We start from the raw sequence: 19,832 nt of genomic DNA, 5'->3' as shown, positions 1-19,832 counted from the left end.
CAACAAATAATCACACTATTTAATCATACTGATCTGAGCCAAGCCATTGAGAAAATGGAAACCCAACTCATGTGAAGCCAACAAACTCATGTACAAGGAGAAAATTAAGAGGGTGAAGAGAAAATGTGAAGCGCAAATAGACAGCTATAAGAGACATAAATGGGTTTCCTGTGACAAGATCAGTGAGACAGGGATAGGAAGTAAACAAAATAATTATGGAGGATACAGATGCTGTGGAGAGGCTCAGTGGATTTCTTAGCACCAATCTCCACCAGAGAGGTTGGGAGATGCCCAACTACTCTTCTGAGATAATAAAGATGCATTATCTGAAATTCTGGTGTTGAGAAGAAAAAGTTGATGATAAAGCAACGAGTCACCAGCCCCAGATGGCTTACATGCAAGAGCTCTGATGCAATTTCAGAGCACACTGACTAAGCAGCTAGCAATTAAAGGACAGGTCTGTAGTAAATATTGTACCCATCTTTTAAAATAAAATAAAATAGCCAGGGTGACTGCAGGAATTACTGGTCAAAGCCTGCCTTCAGGAACAAGAAATTTTAACTGGAAGGATTTAAAAGAATGAATTATCAGAGTGCTGGAGAAACATGATAGGATAGATATCAACCCTGTTCCATAAAGGAACAGGATCACGCCTCTCCAATCCAATGGACTATTTGAGTGGGTCATCAAAATAATGGATAAAAAAAGAGAACTGGTTGACAATTTGGACTTTCAAAAAAGCCCTTGACAAAGTCGCTTACGAGGGGCTATTATGGAAACATAAGTAGTCATGAGATGAGAGGAAAAGTACAGCCATGGATTAGCAACTGGCTAAGAATCTGAACACAAAGAACAAGACCCAACTCTCATGTTCAATACGGGACTCCCCAAAGGGTCTGTACTGGATCTGTGTTTAATAGATTCGTTAATGGCCTGAAAAAAGGAAGAAACAATATGGGAAAATTTGCAGATGGGTAAAGTTACTTAGGTAAGATAAGACTAGAGGAAGCTGTGAGGAACTTCAGAGGAAGAGCCAAAGCAAGCCAGGTGATGGGGCAGCCCAACGGCAGAGAAAATTCAGTGTTGACAAACGCAGGGGTAATGCACATTGGAAGGAACCATTTGAATGGCTGGTACGCATTAAATATGTTCCAAATTAATTGCAGCCACTCAGAGAAGATGCCTGATTATCCTGGTGGGCTGCTCCATGCAAATCTCTGCCAAATGTGTAGTGGCGGTCAAACAGCAAAGTGCATAAAGAATTCAGTAGAAGATAATGAAAATGTGAAATCCTGATATAAGTTAATGCCATACCCTCATCTGGAGTATCCTGTTCGGTTCTAGTCACCGTATCTCAGGAAGGCATTAGCAGAAACAGGCATTTATAGAAGGTGAGAAATAGTTAAAGGCAGAGATTTCCAAAAGGACAGACTGAATGTCTATTTTAGAGAAGAGACATGAAAGAGGTGTACAAAATAAAAAAAAAAAAAGAAAAATGACAGAAAGGAGTTAAAATAAGGTACTCCTAGTTTCCTTCTCTCATAAAACAGCAAGTGGCTCCCAATGAAAGTGAAAGGCAAAATATTTCCACCTGACAGAAAAAATGATTTCCCAGTGCATAATTAGCCTGCGGAACTCCCTACCATGAGATATCACTGCGATCAAGGGCTTAGTAGGATTCAGAAGGGATTAGATACTTGTACGGATAATGAACATAACCACAGTAGCAGTTGAAAGGATTAGAGCTGGTCAGCAAGTGTTCCACGGAAAGTTTCTATGATTCTTGAAAATTTAAACATGGCCTCCAGGCAAGCAAAAACTTCTTGGCTGAAATTTTCCCCTCTTGTTTTCAGTGGAAGTTTGTTTTCAAGGTAAGATAATACTTTGTGAAAAGTTTTGTTTTGTCAAAAGCCCATTGAAAAAGGACTGATGGAACATTATCAGCCAGCCGTAGGTAAGACTAAAAACATATCTAAAGAATACAAACCTTCAGGCTTCAGGGCATAAGCTAGTCACTCCCTGATGGGGTTAGGAAGCAGCTTCCATTATGGGCAAGGTATTCCATAAATAATTGATCTCAGAGTTACTTGCAACTCTTTTAAATATGTTACCAGACACTGCTGGACTCAGGACTAGTGGACTATCAGCATGATCCGTCATGGCTATTTCTAGATGTCTCGCTGTTTTGCACACAACTCCTCACAAGGGGAATGTCATGAGGACTACTTACCACGCCCTGCAGGCTTGGCGGGATCAACCCACAGTACACCGGGATGAAGGTGCTGCAAACACAGGCCTGAAAGAGAGCACACAAACCCAGCATAAGAGATAGGAAATATTTTTGTAAAAAAGCCAGGCTCAGTTCTTCTACTGGCTCAGCCACCTGCTGGATTACTTGAAGGGAGATGGTCTATCGACCACCAGCAACTGTTCAGAGTGTCTTGGCTGTGGTTATGCTCTAACGTGACAGAATTTTGGAACAAAGACCAACTCTTCAGCAATTCTCCGACAGAGGAGGGAGCCTGCAGACATCCCCATTCCACTGCTCAGGTGATAATTTCCCCACCTCACCTGAATCAGCTCCTCTTTGGAATTGAACTCCGACAGTATCACATTCTCTCCATCAGAGACCCGCGTCAGCGAGATGCCCAAGCGTCCTCTAGCCACTTCGTGCCCATTGTCCGGCAGGGTCTTGTACAGGCAGCTGCGGATGATTTTCACCAAGTTGAAGGATGGGTGTAGAGGGCCTAGGAACCTCTTTCGGGCTTCTTTTGAGACCTGAATAATATTAGCACCTGCCTCACCTACAACCAAGACAGACAGCAAAGAGTTAGAAGATGCACCGTGAAACTCAAGGCAGGTAGTCTTAGAACCAGGGAGAGGAAAAACCTCACACAGCGGACAGTCACCTTGTGTGATGGGAGGTCACTGAGACACATACTGGAGCCAGATTGGTTAGTTTTATGACCATTAACAACATCTGTAATTATGCAGCTTAAGATAGAGGTAAATGAGACGCATTCTTCAGAGCATCAGGTGATCTGCCTTGAGATTAGAAATTTCCATCCCACCCCACCTCTATATACTGCACTGCCTGGTTGCATTGGTGCATTACCCCCGTAGCACAGACTGAGTCAACCCAAGAGGCCAGTCCTTAAGACAACACACAGGTATCATCCCTACTGGCTCAACTTTACTGCCATCCCATACATTCCTGCAGGTAGAGCAAAGTGAAATTTGGCATTTCAGTCCTGTGGGAAATTGATATTTCAACACTTGTTTTCATTCCCAATTGGGACAAAAATTGGAAATCAAAGTTATTTTTAATGGAAAGAAAAGTTTCTTTACAAAGTTTTATTTTGGAAGTATCAAAACATTCCAAGTCAGTTTGACACAGCATCCATGTAAGAGGCAGTTGTGCCTTACAGAATTTGTAATTCTGGTATCCCTTGTCCCCATTCTCCCTTACTGATTAGGATCCTTGGCTGCACTATACCTTCCACGATGTACCATGTGACTTGGTCAGAGGGGAAGTTGCAGTGCATCATGGGAAACAGCTTGGTTCAGTTCAAACTGAAATGTTCCTATTCAGGTGAAATCAACCTGAAACATTTTCTTCTCACCCACACCCCGACTGGGTGGGAAGGGGGTTAGTTTAGTCAAAAATGGAAATTCTGTGGGAGGTTTCAATTTGAAACTTTCATTTTCTCTTTAAAACAAATCATGGGCAAAAAATTCTGGACCAGCTCTACTTGTGGCTTGTTAACTGGCATCTGACAAGCCAAGCCTTGGGGATAGGATCAGTGTTATACAAATGTCACCTCAGTTAACTGCATTGCCTATCACATTCCCCTCCTCCAGACTGCGGGCAAATTCCCCTTATTTTTCATAAACTATCAGGGTTGGAAGGGACCTCAAGAGATCATCTAGTCCAACCCCCTGCTTAAAGCAGGCCCAATCCCCAATTAAATCATCGAAACAATTTTTGCCCCATATCCCTAAATGGTCCCATCAAAGATTGAACTCACAACCCTGGGTTTAGCAGGCCAATGCTCAAACCACTGAGCTCTCTCATTCATCTGGTTTCTGTTAGCCTGACATGTGGGGATAAGCTCCACAGTTTACCTAGCCCCTCAGCTTCCAGTATGGCCCTTTACTAGCTAAATGTAGGTCTGGCAGGTGCATCTTTATTGAAACCAGCTGCTGGGCCACCCCTGCTTATGCCCGTGGACAGACCTACAAGGAAGTGCCTTTTGAGGGAAATTTCCTAGCTTAGACTCAGACTCAGACTTTAAGGTCAGAAGTGACCATTATGATCATCTAGCCTGACCTCCTGCACAACACAGGAATGAACTGTCCTGCTACTAATAGAAACAGCGAGTGCTTTCTAACCATTAATTATCCTCACAACTCTGTGAGCACCATCCACATCTCAGATGGGAAAACTGAGGCAGGGAGGTATAGGCCACCACTTTCCGAAGCAATAGGTCTTTAAAACTTGTATATCGCAGTTATTTAGGTGCCCAACCGGAGACACTTGGGCCTCAATTTTCAGAGTGCATGTGTTCTGCATTTCTGTAGATCAAGTCCTAAGGCTTTCAGGTCAGGCACCTAAATGACTGAGGTACCTAAAATTAGCACAGCTTTAGGAAAAAAGTTTGGGGCCAAGTGATTGCTTAAGACATTGGAGAAAGAAAGAAAGAAAGAAAGAGAGAGAGAGTGCGTGCAAGCGCATGCTCATGGCAAAGCTGAGATTCATACACAGTAAGCCCTTGCTCCCAGAACTCTGCTCAGACCCTACCTCCCTAGATTTACCACTTCACCTTGCTCCCCCTTCCACACAGATTGGAGATTCAGCCTCTCCAGAGGGCCAGAGGTCAGATGGCCACCAAGACCTCATATGTGACCATCAACCCATATCACCAGGAAGGCAAGGAAACAGACACTAATGACCCTAGGTTGGACTTGAATGAGGGGTCTAGAAAGGAAAGGCTCCATATCCCAGTTTTTTTTTTTTGTATTGTGGGAAAGGGTAAATAATGCTTCTCTAGTCACTTACTCCACCCCTATACCTATTAGGTTTCTGGGAACTGGGCGGGCGGAAGCCTGCCCATTGCTAACAGATCCCCGCTGCCCCCCAAGCTTAAGGGGAGGATCTACAGGACCTCAGAACCCAACTGATTCCAGGGGACAACTAATAAAGAACAGGGGCAGTAGTGCAATCAGAGGGTCATAAGAAAGGAGCCTGACGGGGACACCGAGCAGAGAATCCCAGATAACGCCCACTGCTCCTCAAAGGCATTAAGGGAGCCAGTGGACGCCGCCCAGAGGAACTCTGCCCAGATGCATGAACGAACTAAGGATCGGAAACAAGCCCCACAGTCACAGGAGTTCCCATCGGCCAACCTCCTCTCCCTGGTTGCATAGATGGCCATTTTAGCCAGGGCAAGGAGGAGGTTGACCAGGAGGTCCCGCGACTTTGTGGGGCCACGGATAGGGAGTGCATAGAGAAGGAGGGGAGGGGAAAAGTGCAGCCAGAAACCAAAGAGTTTATTGGTGAGGAGCTGGTATAGGGGCTGCAACCTGGCGCACTCTAAGTAAACGTGCGCCAGGGTCTCCCTCGCGCTGCAGAAGGGGCAGGTGTCTGGGACAGGGGTAAACCGCGCCAAATACATGCCCCTGCTCACGGCCCCATGAAGAAGCCGCCAACTGATATCCCTGGCGGGCCTCGGGACCAGGGTAGAGTACAGGCTGGCCCACGGGGGCTCCTCACCTTCCAGAGGTGGCAGGAGGTCCCGCCACTTTGTGTCAGGGCGGGACACGAGGGTGAGGAAGTGAAGGGTGTGGAGCACGAGCGTGTAGAGATGTTTCCTTGGCGCGGTTTGGAAGCGGACCGGCTGCAGATCGTGCAGCTGGCTTGTGGAGAAGGAGCAGGGGGGCTGGCCGGGTCCACGGGGCAGGGGCCTGATGAAAAGGTCCGGAGGGCCTGGGGTGGAGGGTGGGTGGGGTGTGCCCTCTCACAGGACCCGGTCGAGGTAAGCCCCAGCAGCAGGCGGCAGAGCGGCCTTCACCTCCTGTAGTACGCACCGGGGAGTACAAGGTCTGGAGAGCCCCATACGCCGAGCGAGCGTCAGGGGATCCAGCCAGTCTTCCCGGTTGTAGTCCAGGAGGTCTCCGACCCTGGTAGCTTCTGCCAGGACCAACCTCTGGCGCACCGCGGGGGACTCTGCCACCTGCACACGGAGCTGGGGGTTGTGTAGCAGGGGCTCCGAGAGGAGATCTGCCCCTTCGGTGGCTGCCATGTACCTGGTCACAGAGAACAGCTTCCAGGTCTGGAGGATTCATAGATTCCTAGACTCTAGGACTGGAAGGGACCTCGAGAGGTCATCGAGTCCAGTTCCCTGCCCTCATGGCAGGACCAAATACTGTCTAGACCATCCCTGATAGACATTTATCTAACCTACTCTTAAATATCTCCAGAGATGGAGATTCCACAACCTCCCTAGGCAATTTATTCCAGTGTTTAACTACCCTGACAGTTAGGAACTTTTTCCTGATGTCCAACCTAAATCTCCCTTGCTGCAGTTTAAGCCCATTGCTTCTTGTTCTATCATTAGAGGCTAAGGTGAACAAGTTCTCTCTCCTCTTGATGACACCCTTTTAGCTACCTGAAAACTGCTATCATGGAGTTCCTGGTAGAAGACCGGCAGCCCAGAGAGGTCTCGCGGAAGACCCCTCGGATCGAGATAAAGGAGCTGCCGGTCGTATCGGAGCCCTCGGAAGTGGCGCAGGAAGGCATGCGCCAGTACTCTCCACGCCAGACTACCTGCACCATAAAGAAGCCGCTGCAGGGCCTGGAGGCGGAAGACGTGAACCTGAGTACATAGGCACTTCAGGCCCTGCCCTCCCTCCTCCAGGGGCAGGTGAAGGACCCCTGCAGAGACCCAGCGTATTCCTGCCAAAAGGACTCCAGAACTACCTTCCGGAGGTCGGCCAGGAAAACTGGAGCCGGAACCAGGGTGTTGAGCCGGTACCAGAGCATGTACAGGACTAGTTGACTGAGCACCAGTGCCCTCCCCTGGAAGGGAAAGGCATCAGAGGAGTCCTGTCCATTTCCAGAGCCGCTCCATCACCCTGCCCTGCAAACCCTGCCAGTTCTCCAGTGGAGACGGATGTGTGGCGGAAAGGTAAATGCCAAGATAGAGCAGTTTGCAAGGCTCTGCTCTAGCAGAGACATTAAACCAGTGGCAAAGTTAGGCTGAAACAGAAGGAGGAGTGCTCCCCACAGAAGTGGTGGGGTGAGGTAGGGAGCACTGCTCAGTCAAGCCAGTGACTGGTCTCCATCTTTTAGCAGAGGAGGGAGAGTTGTGATTAAAATCCTTCCACAGTTCCAAGCCTAGAATGGAACATTTAGAAAAGGTTCAGCTGAGGAAGGAGCCACGGTCTAGGAGTTGATTTGCTGAGCGCTGTTACAGTCCGACAGCGTGACCTAGTGACACTTTCCCTGCGGAGCGGTTCCACCCCAACTAACTTGAGCTGCTCTGGAGAAGGACCCAATGGGAAGCAGGGATTAGACAGCCTGCTTCAACTGTAGCACAGTGACCTAGTTGGCACTGGAGAGTGACGCAGCCATCTCCCTGCAGAAGGAAGGAAGGAGCAGCTGATTCTGCTGAGCTGCCTCAAGCAACCCTGTTTGGGAGGAGCATCAAAGCTCTGCTAAAAGAGAGAGTGATGGGAACAGAGGCAAAGCGGGCATAGATAGCAGCCTGAGCCAAACCAAAAACCAGGCTGCAGTGCTGCTGTTTGCATGCACAAACTGCCATCCCCACAAGCCTCTTCTAGTAGAGCTGGGAAACAAGAGCCTTTGCCTTACCTGCAGAATAAGAGATGCTCTTAGAGACAGAGGGAGAGGGGACAAAATCAGGAATGAAGCTTTATGTTGTGGGGGAGGGGGTGAAGGACTCTCATAAAATAGACCTTCAGCTTCATTCAGGAATTGTTTGTTCGATTTGAAGAGGAGGAAGGCAGAGACCAAGTTAAAAGTCAGCTCAAAATCCAGTGCTACTCCCCTCTCCAGCTGCAGGAGGGAAACATTTGGCGTGGAATAAAAAGGATTACAATTTGCTAATAAGCAACAAGCAATCACATCATCAGAGCCCTGAGGTATTGTGACATTCCCCATTGAACCCAGGAAATGAAAAGCCAGTTAGCACATATACACACTACTCTTTCATGGTTAAAAGCCTTTGGAAGCCAATTCCACACCATTGAGTCAATAGGACCTTTGCCAGTGACTTCAGTGGGTGCAGGATTAGGCCCTTGAACGTCACTGAATATTTATAAATAAAGAGGTTCCCATTTTTAAGTGGAATTTGGAAGCTGTTAGGCTGTAACAGAGCAGAACAGACAGTCTGAGCTCCCATCAGTGAAGCAGGTTTCAGCACTATCAACTCTTTGTCCTGCTCGCTCTAAGACCAGCATTCAGTGCGTGGCTTCACTTCTGATCTCAGTCCAGTATGAATCAGCCACACCCACCCAATCTATCCCTGCCTATCTAAAGCTGGTAGCCTTAGAGGGAGTGTTATATACCAGGGGTGCTCAACCTTTTTCTTTCTGAGCCACACCCCCATGCTATTAAAACTTGGTGGCCCACCTGTGCCACAAAACGTGTTTTTCTGCATATCCAGTAGATTAAAAGCCAAGGCCAGCATTAGGAGGTAGCAAGCAGGGCAATTGTCCACAGCCCCATGCCACTGAGGGCGTCGCAAAGCTAACTTGGCTTCATTCCCATGTGGCAGAGTTCAGGCTTCAGCTTGGCCCTAGGCAGTGGGGCTCAGGCTTCGGCTTTCTTCCCTGGGCCCCGGTGACTAACACCAGCCCTGCTTTCTGGTTTATTTTGGGGGATGCACTGAAACCTGCTCATGGCCCCCAAGGGGGCCTTGGACCCCTGTTGAAAACCACAGCATACAATCCTAACCTAGAAGGTCATTAGTATTCTGTTTAGGTTATTATAACATAACCACCACCATAGTATCCAAGTGCCCCAAATACTCCTGTAAGGGACAGGTATATTAGGCCTATTTTTCTGATGGGGAAAAATAGTGGTTAAGTGACTTGCCCAACATCATACAAGAAATCTATGGCAGAGCTGAGATGAACCCAAATCTCCCAAGTTCCAGTCCGGTGCCTTAATCACAAGGCCATCCAGCCCCCATGCGAAACTGGGTCAATTCTGGGATGTGCATGTTGGGAAACTATGGGTTGAGCCAGGAACATCAACCTCCCTTGCTGTGCTTCCTGCACTCTGGATTTGAATGCCTGCGCAGGGAATGAGAGGGGCACAGTGCTAAAGACCCACATAGGGAGGATTACGCAACAAGAGATGTTTACAGACCAGAAGAGTTCTTAGAGCCAGCGCTTCAGTTTGCTGGCTCAGAGAGAACACACGCACAGTTAGCGCAAATATTGTTGGTACTTTAGCCAGTTATTGATTAGCAAAACATCTGGGTGGGAATTTTTTTTTTTAAAGCAGAGATTGACCAGCAAATGCTAGGTTAAGCTGAGATATGGCCCCCTGTTCCTCTCTCCCTCCCCCAGACATTTATAAAATAGGGCCTGGTGTGACATGGAGGGAAGGGGGCAGGAGGTAAAATGAGGCAGATAGGGAATGAGGCAACACTAATGAGAAGAGGTGAGAAATCCTTTTCCTCCCCCACCAATCCCTTCCCCTGCTCCCCAAACAGGGCATAGCAGAAATCTTTAAAACTTAGAAGCCTTAAAACCTCAGATACATGGAATATGGGGTGCAAAGACATAGTGAACTGGAGCCCTGCAGGACTGAGAGTAGACATCATCTTTGGGGACTTCTTCTGCCTCCTTTAACACTATTCAGTGCCTAAGTACTGAGGTAAAACTGCAGTAAGCTGTGGGCTTCTTAGCTTATTTTGAGCTATTACAGACAATGGTAGGATGGGCCATACTGAGCTCTCATTGGACACTTCACTTTCATAGAATTATAGAACTGGAAGGGACCTCAAGAGGTCATCTAGTCTAGTCCCCTGCACTCATGGCAGGACTAAGTATTATCTAGACCATCCCTGACAGGTGTTCATCCAACCTGCTCTTAAAAATCCCCAGTGATGGAGATTCCACAACCTCCCTACACAATTTATTCCAGTGCTTAACCACCCTGACAGCTAGAAAGTTTTTCCCAATGTCCAGCCTAAACCTCCCTTGCTGAAATTTAAGTCCATTGCTTCTTGCCCTATCCTCAGAGAAACACTTTAGTTCTCCCTTGTTTTGTTGTTTCCTTCAGTCATTTAGACGAAGAGCATCAGTGTATAAAAAAAAAAAGAGAAGTGTATCATGATCAGGCCAGTGGGTTCATCTAGCCTGGTATCCTGCCTTTGGCAAAGACCAGCATCTGAGCCTGCAAAGGCAGGGGTCTTAGCATGCCATGCAAGACTAATTGTGCAATGCTGTACAGAGGTCGAGGGGGAAGAGAAGCTTCCAGAATGCCACAAGAAACAGCTAAAAAGCAGAAGCATGAGATTGGATTACTCTTATCGCAGCTTGCATAGCCAGAGGCTTATTACTAGTCACATCAATTACCCGACTATTTGATAAATGGTCCTTATGCCCTCCCACAGCAGTAGGGTGACCAGACAGCAAGTGTGAAAAATCAGGACGGGGGTGGGGGTAACAGGCGCCTATATAAGCCAAAGCCCCAAATATCAGGGCTGTCCCTATAAAATCGAGACATCTGGTCACCCTACACAGCAACCAGTGCCATGGGCTGACACCACACTGTAAGCAAAGAAGTTGGATAGAGGGTCTGTCGATCAAGAGCAGCAAGCCCAGTGCCCCAGCAGGGGTGAGAAAGCTTGATGGAGCAGCACTGGGAGCTGTTTGCACTGCTGCTGCCCATACTGGATTTGTTCCCTGGACAGAAACATTAGTCTCCAAGGCTGTCAATACAGCACTTTTCACCAGTGCTAAGCTCACCGCGTTACGTTAGATGAGCCATGAAGGGTAACTGGTCCTTGTGAGCTAGCTGTTCTTTGAGCCCTTACACACAGCAAATTGTAAGTATATGAAAAGTGATTATTAAGCTACCTCATTTAAAAGCCGCTGTTGCCCTCAAAACTTGGGCATGACAGCACTGAAGGATAAAGACCCCCGTGGGGAGAGATGGGCAGAGTGAACTCCAGAGCCAGGGGCTTTCTCGGAATCAGGGCCAGTACAGAGGTCATGCCAAAGGGGATCAGGTGCATTCATTTGGGTGGTCATTGTCACAGGACAGGTGACAGCTGTGAAGGCATCTGAACATAAATCGGTGGGTGTTATACTCCCATGACAACCAGAGACACTGATCCAGGAAAGCGCAAAATAAAATTCTGCTTTGGGTTTTGCTAGGGACTGTCAGTGAGGATGACCAGAGAGAGCTGGTGAAGGCCAAACAGCAAGGAAAGAGTGGAGGGGAGGAAGCCCCACCCCCCACGTACCAACTAGCCTGCAATAGATGTTTGCACTTTAGCATTAGCCTCATTATTGGACCCAATCTAATGCCAACAGAAGCCAGTGGAAAGGCTCTGTAGTGGGGTGGTCACCCTGCCCCTGCCCAGAGGGGTTAAGAATAGCCCTGGAGAGGGCTGTGGCTAGGGAAAGGCTGATTGGCTAAGCAGCCTCAGCTGGGGTCATGCCTCAATCAGGCCACAGCTGGCCCTATAAAAAGTCAGTCTCTCTCTGAATGTTGAGAGGGAGGGGTCTGGTGGCTGAGGAAAGGCCAGAGGAGCTGGGGAGCTCTGGCCTGGAAAACTCCCAGGCTGCAGGCCTTGTTAAAGCTGAGAAGGTACTGGGGTTGCAGAGGGGCAGCCTAACGGTAGGTAGAGGCAGCAGATCCAAACCCTCCTTGCCAATGATGAGTGGCAATTATACTGCAGTCCGCCCCAGTGAGCGGAGGCTAGATGGTGACTGGCAGTAGCTAAAGACTGAGGTGAAATGGGGATAGCAGGTTGGGGAGGTCCCCAGGGAGGGGAGACCCAGCAAGACTGTGGGGTACTGCAGGGGGCAGAACCCCAAGAAAAGGGACACAGGGATCTGGGAGGGACACCAGGGCAGGTGGCAAGCGAGACACCGGCCTGCAGAGGGCGCTCCTAAGTGTACAGAGCTAATGCCCAGGATGACGAGCAGGAGGCACTGCAGCAGTGAGTTGTTGCTCCATTACAGGCTCCCTTGGATTTCAGTGGGTCTTGGTATAGAACAACCTGACCTGTAAGCCACTTCTGTCTGCTGCTGGTTGTGCCTATGGACATATGTAGATAGTCTGTCTCATGAAAAAGTCATTTTCCACTAAAAGAGAGGTCAATAAAAAAAACTGGACTAGCTGTAGTTATAAACAAACTCCTCCCCACCACCACCCTCCTAACACCCTCATTTGGTCCTCTGTGCAAATCTGAATGCTCCTGAACAGCACCTGCCTACTGGAATCCCAGGAGATGGTAGCACCTGAGAAGTGCCAGACTGACAGCCCTGGAGAATGATGTCCTAAATATCCCTGTGCCATGGCAGAATCAGCTCTGAGGAAAGGCCATATTTCAGTTTCCAGGCCCGCTTAGACCTTAGCCTCTGTGTAGAGGCTTCCAAAGGGGTGAATTAGTACTAGCTGTGGGGCTGGTCTGCTTGTTCTTAGCCTGATTCCCAGCTACACCAAACCTGATTCCACATAAGTTACAATATAGCTAGACATGGTGTAGACCCCCACCACCTGTGAAGCTGCTGCAGTCTGGTTCCCACTTCCATACCAGAAGTCCCCATTGCCCAGCACATTGTGTGGTCATTCACACATTAGCACAAAGGGCGAGTAAAGGAACACAGTGCACAAGACAACAGAGAACTGGGCCTCGAGCTGCCAGGAGAAGTGGGGAAAAGGAAATGGAAGAGTAGAAGAAAGCTATTTTACAGAGATATAAAGGAGCCTACAAGCCTATGCTCTCCAGTGAGACCAAGCACACTACCAGGGGTTAAGGACAATCTAACTACACTTCTGCAATATGGTTTGGGGTGGGGAAAGGGGATGATAGTTCCAGTTCTAATGCTGAAAATGGCCTAAAAGCAGCACCTTGAATCAAGGGCATATGGCATAGTACTAAAGAAAGCAAAGCGTCACCAGACCTAATTAACATCTGCTCTCTTAATCAGAGAAGTACATTTAACCTGCAAAATATTTAAGTGAATAAAAAACAAAATGGAAGAATGACTGCAAATAAAAAGATAGGAACAGAGTGTCCAGGAGAATGAAAGACGAGATTTAACATTAGCCTAAAGCCATTCCTGCTGTCAGTTGTGGCTCTCCTTGGAAAGGCTCCAACTCGGTATAAAGAGCACCACTCTATGCCAGGGACATTCCTGTTCCATTAGCTAGAGCAGTTGGCGCACACGGAGCATGAACTTAGGACTTGGGTGGAGAAGCAATTTGACACTGGATAGAACCACCAGTAAAGGAAAAGTTTATGGCATCACTGTGCTTGGTTTCCAGTGTAGCCAGAAAGGATGAGGCTAAAGAGTGAGGAACGGATGGCTCTGTAATACCCTCTCTGCCTGTCACCCATCCCCGGGGGGGGGGGGTTAGAAATGGATAGTAGCCCCTCAAGATAGATTTAAGGACTTCAGATAGAATTCAGGCATTTCATGAAGTCAGGGGCAGTGCTGGACAGGCCAGAGATTGGCCTATGCTAGCCCCTCCACCTCTGCCAACACCAGTGCTAGGCACCAGCATGGCTAGTTTGGGTGCAGCTTTACCATTTCTAATACACTCAGACCCATTTTGCTGCCCTTGGCTTTACCCCTGCAGAAGAACTGCTGTCAGTCCGTCACTCTACGGTCACCAAGAGCATTCAAGTGAGTTCTCCTCTGCATAGGGAATAGCATGAGCAGCGGGACATTAGTCAAACACTATGATCTTCCTTGGCTATTTAGAATATAAACTCTTCAGGGCAGGTGCTGCCTTCCAACGTGTGTACACAGCACTCAAAGTCCCAACCAAGATCAGGGCCCCATTTACATGCTGCTGTAGTACAGACACCGTAACAGAGGGTCTGATCAGATGTCCACATTCCCAACTTCCCTGATTAGCCTCTCGTAATAAGGAGCAGAATGTATGTTCTCCTCCTGCTGCCCACCCCCTGCCTCCAAAGCAGACCCGTCCTCCAGAATTACAGGAGTTGCCTTATTGCCTTCCCTGGTTCTGGTGAAGCATTACAGGTCGTCTCCACTACTTTCCCCTTCTCTCTCTCCTGCTCAGAGCAACTTTTCGGAGGGTTTGTCTGCTTTTCCCCTGGAAGCAAACGATGTAGAACTGAATTGTGCTCTGCTCACTCCACATGGGGGTCCATGTTGTTACACTCACCAGCTTTCTGAATACTGATGGTAAGCGTTACATGCTATTTCCCCAGTTGTCACTAGGATGGTTATGTTTCCATTTAAAATGTTCTAAACAGAGCTGATCTGGAATTTTCCAACTGAGGGGGTTTTGAGCAGCAGCTAGAAATCAGAATACTAATCTGTCAAACCAAAACTGTTGATGGGAAAGGGTCAATTGCAATGAATCTCCCGAGTCAAAGTTTCCAAACATCCTATCTTGACATGAGATAAAACATTTTTTCAGTTCCAAGTGACTTTAGTATTAAAAAAACCTAAAATTTCAAAACAAAGTGAAAAACAAGAAGGTGAAATTAAACAACATTTTGATTGACCTGACCAGAAATTCTTTGGATTGGTTCATGAAAATTTTTAAGATTGACTTTTCATCCAGATTCAGGATGGGGAAAGATTTTGAAATCTCAATCTCTCCAGGGACTGGAAAACCATTTCTTGGCCAGCTTGAGATGTAAACAAGATTCACAGCAACAGGATTTGCAAATCAACAACATGGGAATTTCACAGGAAGAGAAGATTGGCTTATGGAACTTTTCCTTGGGCAGCTTGATTGCCAGAATGGTCTCTGTTCATCACTTATAAGTACCTTGCATGGCTGCAAATTAAAGAAGAGTTCCATTTGCTTTGGGTGGGACAGTTAGTAAATTCTGCTTGTGGAAGATCATCATCATAGTTTGCTTTGCTTTCTGTCACTGTTAACATCCACTGATGGAGCAGTTTGATTTCTGCCACCTGCCCCAGGAGGTGGTAGGAGCCAAGGTCCAGATCTTCAGCTGAGGCAAGTGGAGCTAAGCCAGTTTACACCAGCTGAGGAGATGACCCAAGAGATGTGCTCAGTACATCCCTATGGGACAGGAATTATGTTAAGGAGCCCTTCAAGGATACATCCATGCTAGCAGGAAACAGAGCTGAGAACCAGACTCTCTGTGATTCTGTGTGAAAGTGAAATTTAGGGCCGGAAAGGTCCTCGAGTGGTCATCTAGCCTAGCCCCCTGTGCTGAGGCAGTGCCTGGGATTTGGGGGAAGGGGAAGGAAGAGAAGAGAAGTCACAGCTGGTGATATTTTTAAACTTGTTTTGAAAGCCACTTCCCCTTTCCTGTACTCATCAACAGGAAAACAATGTTCACACTGTGTACCACCAACAGCTCACATGGCCCAGCCAGTCTGCCCCCAACAGATAGCTCGGGGAGGAAAAAATTGTGCCTACATAAAATGAAGCCAAGTCTGCAACTGACAAGAGATCCAGGGACAGCATCAGAACCATTCCCTGAATTCCAAGGTTAAGCCATTTCTGCCTCTCATACAGTAACCCAGGGAATCACACTGCAGTGTAACTGGGAGAGTGCAGCCCCTTCATTAGCTGTCTCTTGCAGGCTCTCCCTGCTGCTTTTATTCCTGCTGTCACTTTCTCCTGGGTGCCTTAGGGCGAGAAGCAGTGGATTTGGTTGGACTTTTTACAATGTTTTACAGCGGTTAAAGCTAGGGAATCCAGAAGGGGAAGGGAGGCAAACTGGGTTCCAATCCTGGTTCTGCCACAGATACTTGCATGACCTTGGACATGTCACTGAGGGCCAGGTTGTCAGGCCTTAACCTCCCCCAGGCATGTGCACACGCTTACACCTGCATTTCACAAGAACAGACACCTGTATCTATACTAACAACTGCATATGCAGAACAGTGGAATTATCAGGGGTTTGCACCTGCAGTGTACTGTACATGTGGGGCTGGGGTGGTGCTCACAGCACCCACATGTGTATTTTTGGTCCATCTGCAGGTGAAGACCAGGCAGCAGATCACCTGAAAACAATGTATCCCTTATTGTGTCTGCCTCAGTTTTCCCATCTCTAGAGCAGGGATTGTATGATACCGAGTGTTATATACATGGCTTTTCTGCAGCGACTGCTTCCTGCATCCCAGAACCATGTACTGTATCTTGTTTGGGTGGAGGGGTGAGTGTCGGATTTCTCACAGGCATTAGTGTTCTACACCTTTTCAATTTTGTTTGCTGTCTGGAAATTGTATAAATCCTTACATTATAAACTATTTAAAATAATATTTCCAGAGTCCTGTCAGAGGAGTTAGAAATAGCATGAACCTTTTGCTGGCATTTGGTATTATCACACCTATGAAACCCAAGCATGTTAAGGAGTGTCATACTAGTACAAGGTGTTTCTTGGGACTTCTTTTTTTTTTTTTAATTGATTCAGTCCCTCCCCACACCCCACCCCACCCCATTGCTTTGGCACCTGTTAATGAGATGGTGATAGACTGACTGTTCCCAATGAGCATATGGGAAAGGAGGCTTTTCTAAACTGTAGACATAAGAAATACAGACCCTCAAGGTCAATCCATAGGTCAGCCTTGTTGCACAGTCAGCTATTCCTATAGTAAATGCTTCATTCGTCAGAGGGCCTGTGCAGAACTCAGATATAGCACTGTACAAACAGTTCCGCGAAGGACGGTTCCTAGAAAGCCTGGCCATAGGCCATAAATAATAGCCTGCTTTTTTCCTTGAATTTTTAGGCTCATTTCCCTCTAGTTTCCAGTGAGAGCAGAACAAGGGATCTGTTACAGTTCCCCTATCTAAATAAGCAAGTATGGTTACCCTCTATAGCAGACTTCTCCCCACCAGGGTGCCCTCCTCTGGGGAGACAGACAAATACTGCCTCAGTTTCTCCTACAGTCCCTGGAGCTGACTGTGTTTCCCTATCTTCTCTACCACCAATCAAACTGACTCATCTCCTCGGCCGAAGACAGCAACATTACCATCCCAATTCTAGCCCTCCCAATTCTAGCCCTGCTTCTGGGCATATTTTTTTTAGTATAGACGCAACTATCAGCAGATCCTTCAGATTATGACTATTCTCAAAACCACAACGTAAAACAGATTAAAATGTAGCAGTTCTCAGCTGCACTCCAGGTACTGTCTCCAGGCTGCCCACCAGAGAGTCAAACAGTCCTACCTCAATTCCTCTGCCCCTCTTCCAGGGCCTCTATGCCTCTGAAAGTTCTCCAGACTGCTCCAACTCCTCTCCCACAGCCCACGAACTTAGACCTTCTGCAAGAGGGCTCTCTGCAGTGTCCTGCTCCTGAGACCCTGTCACTGATAAGTCCTGCGGCTACTCATGGGAACCTCCTTCCCGAATCAACTCTCTTGTTCCTGGGCTCGGCCTGCACTGGCTGAGCTGGTTCTTCCCCTTTACCGACAGGGCCGCCCGGGGGGGGGGGGGGGCAAGTGGGGCAAGTCCAAGGCACTGCACAGCACTCGTAAGCCATGCGGGCAGCAGTCTGACTCACTACTGCCTTTGCATGAGGCACTGAAATACTTGCCTATGCCAAGCCATGTATAAGGGAGCCACTATGGAGCAGGGGGGCAGAGAAGAGCTTAGCTCAGACTGGCAGCCAAGATCATTCTGCTTTGTTGCTATTGGGATTAAAGCAGTTACACCAGCCTGGATCATCTTTTCTTTCATCATAAGATAATTCCCTTATGTAAGTCTCAATATGGTGATCAGCAAGGCAGCATTAGAGAGATGCTGGCATGGTAAAACAAAGCACAGAAAGGGGCGGTTTTAAATAAGACTGACCCTCTCTATTCAGACATACCAAAGAACCAACTTCAGCCCTCTCTCTGCAGGCAACCCTTCAGGATTCAGTGGAACCGCTCTGATGCGGGGACAGAATGAAACCCACTAAGCACAAGGGAAGATTCTGTTCTGATCCCAGCTCCTGGGTTAAGGAGAGATCAGAACTTTCTGCCATGTGGCATCTATAGGAGATGTGATCAATCAGGAGCTGCACGCCCAGTGCACTGCAATGCTCATTTCTTTGCTGACCCTCTGTCAAGGTTCCTTCCCCATTCTGAACTTTAGGGTACAAATGTGGGGACTTGCATGGACACTTCTAAGCTTAATTATTAGCTTAGATCTGGTAACTATGCCACCATCCAGAAATTCCAGTGTCTGGAGCACTTCTTGTCCTCCCCCAAAACCTTCCCCTCCCTGGGCAGCCTTGAGAGGCTTCACCAATTCCCTGGTGAACACAGATCCAAACCCCCTAGATCTTAAAACAAGGAAAAATCAATCAGGTTCTTAAAAAGAAAGCTTTTAATTAAAGAAAGAAAAGTTAAAAAAAAATCATCTCTGTAAAATCAGGATAGAAAATACTTTACAGGGTAATCAAATTCGTATAGCCCAGAGGAACCCCCTCTAGCCTTAAGTTCAAAGTTACAGCAAACAGAGGTAAAATCCTCTCAGAAAAAAAGGACATTTACAAGTTGAGAAAACAAAAATAAAACTAATCTGCCTTGCCTGGCTGTTACTTACAATTTTGAAACATGAGAGACTGGTTCAGAAAGATTTGGAGAGCCTGAATGGACATCTGGTCCCTCTTAGTCCCAAGAGCGAAGAACACCCAAAACAAAGAGCACAAACAAAGACTTCCCTCCACCAAGATTTGAAAGTATCTTGTCCCCTTATTGGTCCTCTGGTCAGATGTCAGGCAGGTTTACTGAACTTCTTAACCCTTTACAGGTAAAAGAGGCATTAACCCGTAACTATCTGTTTATGACACCCTCATACAGCATACCTGCTGCAAATGCCAGAAGCGGGAAGACAGGAGACAAACACACACACACAAACTCCAGGGGAGTTAATGGCCTGATTTGCTACTGCCTTGCACAGGCATAGATGACCACACACAGGGCAAAGTGGGAATCCTCTTGCAGTACAAATCTGGAGCAACTCAACTAAAACCAATGATGTTGCACTACCAGTGTATTGGACTAGTTTCTCATTTCATTCAATGAGTGTCAGGTACAGGTAAAAATGCTACCACTCTAACTCACTAGTGGGTGACACCACTTCACATGGGGTTAAGTGACTACCTAAGCTTGGAGGCATTGAAGAATCAGGTGCTCAGCTGACAGGTCTGCAGGACAAGCTAATATCAGTACAGTGAAAGCTAGTGTCCTGGTACAATTGTGTCACACTGGTGCACCTCCACTATAGGAGATATCAGCTACATGCTCTCGCTCCAAGGCATAGATGCAATAGGGTTATGACACAGAGGAGTTTTGCTTTGGGAGAAAAAGCCCAACACACAAAAAGCTAAGCCCAGCTCTTCAACTGGTGTAAGTCAGCCAAGCTGCATGGATTTACACAGCTGGGTGTCTGCCCTGTGGCATTGGTGCAGCTGTTCGAGAAGCTGCAGTGAAAGCGGACAGCCTTTCTGCAAAAACTCTATGTCCATTTCAAGGCAGGAGAGATGCAAAGCAGCAGCAGTCAGTCTGTGCCCATTTTCAGGGGCAGACAGTAGCACAGAAAAATCCACCGAGTACTTGACAGATTTGATGCAGCCTCAAAACCCCAGGGGAAGCAGAACTACTACACACAGCA

At 47.5% G+C, this 19,832-nt stretch overlaps 1 protein-coding gene across 2 annotated transcripts in view; it reads right to left on the bottom strand.

Moving 5' to 3' along the window:
* Window positions 1–19,832, bottom strand: part of PNPLA2 (patatin like phospholipase domain containing 2) — a 54,679-nt gene that overhangs the window by 21,451 nt on the left and 13,396 nt on the right. For both annotated transcript variants that reach the window (XM_050952894.1, XM_050952893.1), the window contains exons 2-3: window positions 2,572–2,804; window positions 2,231–2,296 (exon numbers count right to left, since the gene is read on the bottom strand). In XM_050952894.1, the coding sequence (XP_050808851.1) occupies window positions 2,231–2,296; window positions 2,572–2,804 (299 nt within the window). The remainder of the gene's footprint in view (window positions 1–2,230; window positions 2,297–2,571; window positions 2,805–19,832) is intronic.

Source organism: Gopherus flavomarginatus, chromosome 5 (genome assembly GCF_025201925.1).
Source record: "Gopherus flavomarginatus isolate rGopFla2 chromosome 5, rGopFla2.mat.asm, whole genome shotgun sequence".
Taxonomy (NCBI): Eukaryota; Metazoa; Chordata; order Testudines; family Testudinidae; genus Gopherus; species Gopherus flavomarginatus.
The sequence above is the reverse complement of the archived record's forward strand: the minus strand, read 5'-3'. Positions and strand labels throughout refer to the sequence as shown.